Source organism: Ursus maritimus, unplaced genomic scaffold (genome assembly GCF_017311325.1).
Source record: "Ursus maritimus isolate PB19 unplaced genomic scaffold, ASM1731132v1 scaffold_8, whole genome shotgun sequence".
Taxonomy (NCBI): Eukaryota; Metazoa; Chordata; class Mammalia; order Carnivora; family Ursidae; genus Ursus; species Ursus maritimus.
Window position 1 is genome coordinate 78,615,704 of NW_024426996.1, and position 9,358 is coordinate 78,625,061.

At 60.4% G+C, this 9,358-nt stretch overlaps 1 protein-coding gene across 1 annotated transcript in view; it reads left to right on the plus strand.

Moving 5' to 3' along the window:
• The window catches only part of SORCS2 (sortilin related VPS10 domain containing receptor 2), a 458,467-nt gene that overhangs the window by 431,908 nt on the left and 17,201 nt on the right, over positions 1 to 9,358 (plus strand). The window contains exons 16-20 of the mRNA XM_040625236.1: positions 311 to 444; positions 1,109 to 1,237; positions 2,998 to 3,169; positions 8,211 to 8,397; positions 8,596 to 8,729. Coding sequence (XP_040481170.1) covers positions 311 to 444; positions 1,109 to 1,237; positions 2,998 to 3,169; positions 8,211 to 8,397; positions 8,596 to 8,729 — 756 coding nt within the window. The remainder of the gene's footprint in view (positions 1 to 310; positions 445 to 1,108; positions 1,238 to 2,997; positions 3,170 to 8,210; positions 8,398 to 8,595; positions 8,730 to 9,358) is intronic.

Consider the following 9,358-nt stretch of genomic DNA (forward strand, 5'->3'; position numbering starts at 1 on the left):
AACAGGGACCTGGGTTCCAGCAGCACTGTGACCCCTCAGGCCCAGGGGTAGCGTTTACACAGTGGGTGCTCAATGGATCCTTATGGGTCGGGATGGGAGGGAGGTTGCCCCAGCTTGACCTCAGGCACACCACTTCGTCTTCTGGGCCTCGGTTTCCCCATCTGGGAAAGGGGACTCAGCCCCTGTCCCACACGGCTGCCTGGGGGTTGAGAATCGGCTCTTTTCGGGGGGTGGGCAAGGCAGCAGTCCAAGGCACTGGAGGGCAGTCGACCCTTCTTGGCCAGCTCCTCACCCCACGTTCCCGCCGCAGGGCGACCGCTGCATCATGGGCCAGCAGAGAAGTTTCCGGAAGAGAAAGTCCACGTCCTGGTGCATCAAGGGGCGGAGCTTCACGTCGGCGCTCGAGTCCCGCGTGTGCAGGTGCCGGGAGTCGGACTTCCTCTGGTGAGGACCACGCCGGCCACGGGTGCTCTGAGCAGCTTCACGACCCAGCAGCCGCCGCCCAGCGCGGCTCTCAGACTCGGTCCTCCTGCCGCCGTATTCTGTGTGTTAGAGCCGGGCAGGATCCCAGCTGTGCTCCCCGGAGGAGCGTCAGGGAGCTCAAGGGCATGTGGGCTCAACGACCACAGTGGCCTCCCCCTCCTTGGGGAGGGTGCCTTGGGGGCAAGCGGTGCCCACCCAGTCCTCCGAGATCCAGAGCCCAGTTCACAAAGCCTCTGGCCCGCCGCCTGCCTCCCTAGCCTTCCTCAATCCTCGCCCTCCTGCTCCCACTTCCGTGCCAGCCACCTCCACCAGCACCTCCCTGCACCAGCGTTGAAGGGGCCCTTTGTGCAGTGTTCCTCGCCTCTCTTCCCCTGGCTGTCCACTGCACTTCCTTTGAGATTCAGTGCGCCTCGTCCAGGCAGCCCTCCAGGATACCCAGGCTGGGCTCAGTTCCCAGAATTACCTCTGCAACCCTTCTCACCTGGAATGTGAGAAACCCTAATTTTCAGGCTGGACAGGGCTGTGTGGCCTTCCTGTGTGTCCCCACAAATGGGTGCATCGCAGGCCCTTGCTGTGAGGCCCCCGCCCAAGCCTGTCTCCTGACTGCTGTTTCCCCCTCCTCCAGCGACTACGGATTTGAGCGCTCTCCCTCCTCGGAGTCTGATGCCAACAAGTGCTTTGCGGACTTCTGGTTTAACCCCCTCTCCCCGCCCGACGACTGTGTCCTGGGCCAGACCTACACCAGCAGCCTCGGGTGAGTGCGGCACAGGCCCCCTCGCGTCACTCCAGGGGCAGAGCCACGGAGAGAGAAGTCGGCTGAGGATGGCCTGCTCGCTGGGCTCCCGAGAGTCACCCCGGGCAGCGACCCCGCAGGGTCTGAGCCCACGTGGGGCAGCGTCAGGGAGAGAACGTGCTTTGAGCAGGGTCTGAACAAAGAGCGAAAGCGTTGGGTGCACGTGAACCCGCAGCTTCAGGAGGTCCCGAGACTCTATCTTAAGGTCTCTGTTTCCCTTTGAGGCAGTTTTGAGAGGGAAGAAAACGTCAGCGGACTTATTAGAAAATCCCCATGACTTCCCCTGGGGAAAGGGCAGGGATAGAATTGAGGGAGCAGGACCAGATGTTGCAGGTTTTGGTCTCAGCAGCATAAATGCCATTCCACCATCCATCCCTCCCACCGTCCATCCCTCCCTCCATCCCTCCATCCCTCCTTCATCCTTCCACCATTCACCCATCATCCATCCATCCATCCATCCATCCCTCCCTCCATCCCTCCTTCATCCTTCCACCATTCACCCATCATCCATCCCTCCCACCGTCCATCCCTCCCACCGTCCATCCCTCCCTCCATCCCTCCATCCCTCCATCCCTCTTCCATCCGTCATTCACCCATCATCCCTCCCAGCCGGCAACCACAGCAGCTCTCTGGTGCACCCACTAGGGCTTGGCATGCAGGGACTCTCGTCAGAAGTGTCCGGGCCAGAGCCCACGTCATGGGTGAAGGGTCGCACATCATACCATGGGCATGCTCTGGGCACCAAGGTGCCGTGGGGGGTGTTTTGCATGATAAACCCCTGAATGTGTGTCTCAGTGGCTGAGCTATGGGGGCAGGAGGGGGTACCAGGCTCAGGGAGGTGGGCAGCACCAGGCTCTTTGGCAGTGACACTAGTTCTGTGGACCCAGGGTCCTGGCATAGCCTGAGGGAGCTTCGCAATCGGCAAGTCAGATACCACCCAGCCGTGGTTTGCCCAGGGTCTCCTACAAGGTTCATGAGAGCCCACGGTCTCTGCCCCCCAACCCCTGTCCAGCCTCCTCCCAGCCCCACTCCCCACTCTGGCTCCAGCCACCCACCACAGGACCTTTGCTCGTGCTGGTCCTGCTGCCTGGGTGCCCGTCCCTCTCCTGCTTGCCCTTCTGACTTCAGTGGAAAGCCACACTCTCAGGGACCGATTCCCAGAGCTTGTCGGTGGTGATTTTACCTTGATGTGGGAGGTCTGTCTCCCCTACTGGGCGGTCTGCCTGGCAAGGCAGGGGCTATATGGTCAGCCTGTCCCCCAGCAGATACATGGTGTGAAGGAGCCCCTGGATCAGGTGTCCTCTAGTTGGGTGGTGAGGCAGGGAGCCCCGAGGGGGCGCGGCAAGGCCACGGCTGAGCCCAGCCCCTCTTGGGCACGTTCCTCGGCAAGGCCCCAGCGTTCGGATGCGCCCAGTCACACCCTCGGCCACAAGAACAGCGGGTGTTAGGGTTGTCCTAAGTCCTGTGACCGCAGAGAGAGGAGGCCGGCAACAGAGCCGACCCTGCCATCACCAGCCACCCGCCACCTCGCCTGGCCTCTCAGCTCCGACATGGGTCAGCGATGGCTCTCAGTGGGGCTGGGAGGAGGCTGGAGGAGCCCGGGCGTCGGTGTGGAGACCGCCAGCCAAGAGCCACACCTCACCACAAGCGAGACCCCTGGCCGCGGGGTCCGTGCCCTCCACCGCCGTCGGTGCGGACCCTGACTCGCCGTCTGGCCGCAGGTACCGAAAGGTGGTGTCCAACGTGTGCGAGGGCGGCGTGGACCCGCGGCAGAGCCCCACGCAGCTGCAGTGCCCGCTCACGCCGCCCCGGGGCCTCCAGGTCAGCGTCCGCGGCGAAGCAGTGGCCGTGCGGCCCGGAGAGGACGTCCTGTTCGTGGTGCGGCAGGAGCAGGTGAGCATGGCGTGCCGTCCCCGCGGGGTCACTCCCGCCGGACCAGCAGGGGACGGGGTGTGTGGGTGTCCCCTCCGCCTGCAGGGGGTTTGCAGCAGTCATCCAGGCGGGCGTTTTCCGAGCTGAGGGGTAAGTGGCTGGAAGCCCCTCCCCGGGCCCCGAGCAGCATTGAGAGGAGGATGGTGGAGTATGGGGGGTCACCGTGCGGCCGGCACACGCAGTGGGGGCCCTCTGTGCCCGGCCGAGGGTGTTTACCAGACTACGCTTCCAGGATTTATTCATTCTTCTGCGTGGCAATTTGTTTAACCTCTAATTATATCGATTTAGTTCATCTGGAATCTTAAGAAAAGCAGAAAATTAAAAAAAAAAACCACTATTACTTATAATCCTAGAACCAAAGATAAGTTCTGTAGGTAGATGAGAGACGGATATGGGTTTAATTCTCCATAATGTATTCGAACATGTAAGTTCCCCCCAGTCTCCTACTTCCTCTCTTTTTCTCATTAGTACGAGTGTTCCGTATTCTTCTGACTTAAAAAAGAATGTATACTCGTGGTAGAACATTTGAAAAACACCTAAAATGTCAAGCATATAAATATCACTGAAATCCCTGTTCCCCCCCAAGGTAACAACTGCGAGGTTTTGTATTTTCTTCTGGTCTTTCTAAAATTAATATACAGCGTGCTCATTTTTCTGATTATAGAAGTAGCAAACTCCCTGCAGAGCGTCCAAAAACAGAGATCAGGAAAACTTACCGACTTGCAGGAAATTCAAAGCCACAGAATCGCACAGAGGCGAAGCCGGCTCCCGCCCGGAGGGAGACCTGCCGCGGGACCCCGGTCATCTGCGCCCGCGGCTCCGCTGGGCGCTCGGATCTGTGGTTAACAGATACGCTGGATGAAGGGAGTTCAGCTGTATAACTCCGTGTGTGTTATTTAGCCCATGTCCTTCAAAATACGGTGCCCAGATGATGACAGAGGTCTTTGGTGTCTGCTCTCATGCAGTCAGGGAAACTGAGGCCAGAGGACACGGAGCTGTATGTGTGAGCGCCCGTTGGCCAGCCTCACAGTCGTGCTTCTGTCTCCTGATCTGTAGCTGGGGAAGCCCTGGCTCAGAGCAGTGCCATGACTCGCCCAGGGCCACACAGGAACAGGGGACAGAGCTCTGCAGGGACAGCGCCTGGTCTGTGGTCCCCAGACTTGGGCCCCAGGTCCCGCCTGCTTCCAGGCCCTGTGTGGATGAGCCTGGCCCTGAGATTAATGCTTGGGGCCTCAGGGGGGCCCCGGGGTGGGGGTCGGTATCTGTCACAGCAGCATCTTGGCGTGGTGGGAGGACGATGCCCCCTCCCTGGGTGGGGCCTGTGGACCCACCTGCTGCCCAAGTTCTGGCACAGACTTCCAGGAAAAATGGCCGTCTGCTGCCCCCTAGAGCCTTCCATCTGGGCGACTTGGGCACATCTGCTGATTCCCCAGCTGGAGCCGAGACGGGACAGGCCAGTGGTCCCCGGCCTTGTTGCACGGGGTCACTGGAGTGACCGAGAGATGCCCTTGCAAGAGAGGTCTCCCAGCACACGCCGCTGTCCAGAAGGGCCGCTGGCTTCCTCAAGGAGGGGGAGGGGAGAGTGGGAGCTCGGCAGGTGTGGACACACACTCATGCATGCTCACACACACTCACACTCTCACACGCTGACCACAGGAACACGGACACGCCCTCACCACGTGTTCACACACTCGTAACCACTGACGCGGACACGTCTCCACACTGACACACAAGTCACACACACCCGCCCTCACGCACAGGCCAAGCTGCGGAACTAGCTGCATCTGGGGTGGGGGCCAAGTCTGTAAGCCTCCCGGAATGAAAAGTAAGAGCTGATAGAGAACCCAGAAATAGACCCACACAGAAACGCGCAGCTGATTTTGACACAGGAGTGAAAGCATCTCAGGGGAGGGAGGACGGTCCTCAGCACCGAACCGCCAGTAAAATGAGCCTCGGCTGGAACCTTGGCCCTGATACCGGCTCAGCTCAGAATGGACCACAGAGGCCAACAGAAAGCTGGAAACTAGCCAGCCTTTGGGGGAAAGGTAGAAAATATGCAGATCCTGGCCCAGGCCAAGCGTTCGCAGAGTGGACCCCAAAAGCATCATCCCTAAAGGAAATCTGGGGAGTTGGACTCTGAGTGAGATGCCCGTGTGCTGAGGAAGAGCCGCAGAGAAGGTGAGAATCCAGCTACGGAGAAGGTATTTACCCAGCACAGATCCAGCGAGCCTGGGACCTCGGACACACAAGGAGCGGGAAGAAAACAACACTCTGGTTAGAAAATGGGCCAAGGACGCAGAGGGGGACGGTTCATCGCAGACGACGAGCAGGTGACCAGTGAGCCCACGAAAGTCGTCCAGCCTCACTGGCTGTTAGGGAATGCGAGTCCAACCCCAAGGATGTATCCCTGCACACCCACGAGAGTGGCCAGATTAAACAGCAACACCACCAAGTGCTGGCAAGGCTGCGGAGAAGCCGAACCGCTCACACGCGGCTGCTGGGAGTATAGGATGGGACCACCACACTGGAAAACAGTGGGGCAGTTTCTTAAAAAACTAAACTTGCAACCACCCCGTGACTCAGCACATGCGCTCCTGGGCGTGTATCTCAGAGAAGCGAAGACTTGTGTCCACACAGAACCCTGCATGCGAGCGTTCACGGCAGCGCTCTTGCAGAAGAGCCGGAAACTGGGGACACCCAGACGTCCTCCGAGGGTTGTCTGCCTGAACAGTGGCACAGCCACCACGTGGGACATGACTCCGCAGTGAGAAGGAACAGATTACTGACCGGTGCCTGACCCGGGCGAGTCCCCAGAGAGTTAAACTGAGTGAGAAAAAGGCAACCCCAGGGACTCTGTGCTGTGGGATTCCTTTTATAGGGTGTTCTCCAGATGACAAAACTGCAGAAATGGAGGACAGATGAGTCCAGGGTGTGACGGTGGGACTGGTGGTGGCTCGGCAGCCCCGCACCCCAGCTGTGCCCGTGTCCATGTCCTAGCTGTGACACTCTGGTTTCGGCAGGCCTTAGCCCCGGGCGTGCAGGACGGGGCACATGGGATCTGTCTTGATCCCTACAAACTACATGCAGACTGGCGGTTGTCTCAGAATATGACATTCACGTCTTCTTGACGTGCACGAGACACAGCGGGGCACTGGCGTGGGGTTACGGGGATGGCTCTCCTCACCCGCGTGTTTGCTGTCTGTCGCTGTGGCCCCTGGACTGTGTTCTGATCACGGGAAAAAGGACAAGTTATTTTAACCAAGTAAAATGTTTCAGTGGTCACGGGCATCCGTCAGTGGCCCACAGGCAGGAACACGGGGTCCCGAGGTGCACAGCGGTGCCCCACACACTCGGGGCCTTCCCACACAGGGCTTCCCAGGTGTGTCCGGCTTGCAGGCGGCGGGCACAAAGCCCCTGCCCCCCGTCAAGAGCGAGGCGGGCTTGAGACCCCACTCCCTGGTCCCCGTGAGGCCACGTGTCCACAGGAGCCCTGGACAGTGAGCCGGCCTGCCCTGCGCTTCTAGCCCAGCACACGGGGACAATCGAACACCATGTAAGCTGTTGTCCCAAGTGACCACGAGCAGCCAGCAGGAAACAGCACTGCTTCTTTCCCGGGTTCGGAGGCGGGGAGTCCAAGATTAAGCATCAGTAGAGCCCGGCTCCTGCCGAAGTCTCTGGGGAGGGATTCTTCACTGTCTTGTCAGTTTCTGGGGCACTGGTGTCCCTTGGCTTGTGCTTGTGTCGTTGTGGTCTCCGCCCCGTCACCACGTGGCCGTCTCTTCTGTGTCCCAAGCTCCTGCCTCTCCTTGTAAAGACGCGGCCACTGGCTGGGAGCCCGTCCTACTCCAGCATGACCTCATCTTTACTAATCACTTCTGCAAAGACCCTGTTTCCGAATAAGGCCACATTCTGAGTTCCAGGGGGACGTGGATTTGAGGGCACAGACACTGTTCAACCAGCCACCATATTTGTGCAGAAAGTTAAGTGAACGTAATTTATGGGAAAGTACTCTGTCAAGTTTTTTTTAAAGATTTACTCATTTGAGAGAGAGAAGTGAGCGAGAGACAGCACGAGTGGGGGGGGGGGGTTAGAGGGAGAAGCAGACTCCCCGCCGAGAAGGGAGCCCGATGCGGGGCTCGATTCCAGGATGCTGGGATCAGGACCTGAGCTGAAGGCAGACGCTTAACCGACTGTGTTAAGACTCTGCACACATAGAATGAATCCTGTGTCATTCTGGGTCACCAGGAAATGGTTTTCGGGGTGTTCCTGCAGGGATGGGGTAGCAGGAAGGGGCGATGGGGCAGGGGAGAGGGGGAGCATGAGAACATTTTCTTGCTGTGAAGTGGAGAAAGATACTGTTCTCCTGTTTCCTTCCCTCAATTTCCCACGCCTCGGTGAGGAAACGGTGGCTTTGTTGGGGGGCTGGTGCCCCAGGAGGGGAGCGTGAGGCCTTCAGCCCCATGCTGCTCAAACCCAGGGGAGGGGCAGCAGGTGCGGGGAGCACGGCACTGCATAAACCCTGCGTGTCCGAGTGGCACCCCAGCTCCGCAGAGAACTGGATCAAAGAAACAGGAAGCAGGAAGCATCCGAGGAGGTGAAATAATGTTTTCCCAGTTGGCTGGGAAACCCCCTAGGAGGCTTCCCGTGTGCGATCTTTCTGGCCATGTTCCCGACACCCTCCAGCCTGTGTGGGGGGCTCCCTCCCTCCGGCTCCTGGCTCAGGCCTCAGTGGCTGTCCCCGCCCACCGGCCCGCAGCCCTGACTGTCGGTCTCTCAGCCGGGCACACCTGGCCCCGGGCCCTGCTCCCACTCTCCTGCGTCTCTGCGGCTCCCAGGCCCGCATGACCGGCTGGCCGCCCCAAGGGCAGGGCGGGTTTGGTTCCTGGCGGCCTGGGGCCCTCGCTCTTCGAGGGGAGGAGTGAAGGGATGAAGAGTACGCGAGCCAAGGCTGGCCCCTCCGCTTTGCCATCTCTCCTAAGTGGCCTCGCGGGATTTCCTGCAGGGAGATGTCCTGACCACCAAGTACCAGGTGGACCTGGGGGACGGCTTCAAGGCCGTGTACGTGAACCTCACGCTGACCGAGGAGCCCATCCGGCACCGCTACGAGAGCCCCGGCGTCTACCGCGTGTCCGTCAGGGCGGAGAACGCGGCCGGGCACGACGAGGCGGTGCTCTTTGTCCAGGTCAACTGTAAGTCCGTCGCCCCTGTGAGGCCCAGAGCCCGCGGGCGGGGAGCAGGCAGGCAGGCTCACGTCCACGCCCCAGGCGGTGTGTGCGGCGGTGGGTGGGTGGTGATGCGGGGGGATGTGCCGAAGTTGACCGAGAAGCCCCCTCTGCCACGGCCAGTGCCTGATGTCCCCTCGCCCCGGCTTTTCCTGCCACCCGCAGCCCCCCTGCAGGCCCTTCACCTTGAAGTGGTTCCCGTGGTCGGTGTCAACCAGGAGGTGAACCTCACGGCCGTGCTGCTGCCCCTGAACCCCAACCTCACGGTCTTCTACTGGTGGACTGGCCGCAGCCTGCAGGTGTGCGGCCCTGGCTGAGGGGGCGGGGTGCTGCCGGGGGCTGGGCGGGAGGACACAGGGTATGACAGTGTGGGGTTGAGGCGAGCACACACCAGCTTTTCTTCCGGAGCCTCTGCTCTGGTCCGCCTGTGTCTGAGTCTGGCGGACGCAGAAGAAAGACTGGACCCTGCCTTTTCCTGGGGAAGGAGATGTGAACAAAGCAGGTGACCTGAGTTGTGATAAGTGTCACAGGAAGGGGACGGGTGAGGTGTCGTGAGCTCCAGGGAAGATCAGGCCGTTTCTAGTCTGGCTCTTGGGTGTGGTCAGGGAGGGCTTCATGGAGGAAGGAAACACTGGGGCTGGACCCAACGTCAGAAGCCTCACCCAGAGCCCTGCATTGTACCCTGTAAGCAGCAGGGGGCACAGACGGTGGCTGGTAGGAGGGCTGGAGGGTCCCTGTGGGCAGGGCTGCCCGTCCTTAGCCTGCAGGCCCTCAAGAGTCACAGGAGCCATCCTTCCCTCATTCGGTGGGCTGCAGCCCTGTGCCCCAAGCAGAAAGACAGCAACAGCGGCTGAAGGCCCAGACACAGAGGCCCCAGGTTGTGTTTCTCTGGAATGCGGAGGGCTGAGGAAGGTGCTTGGCTCTGGGT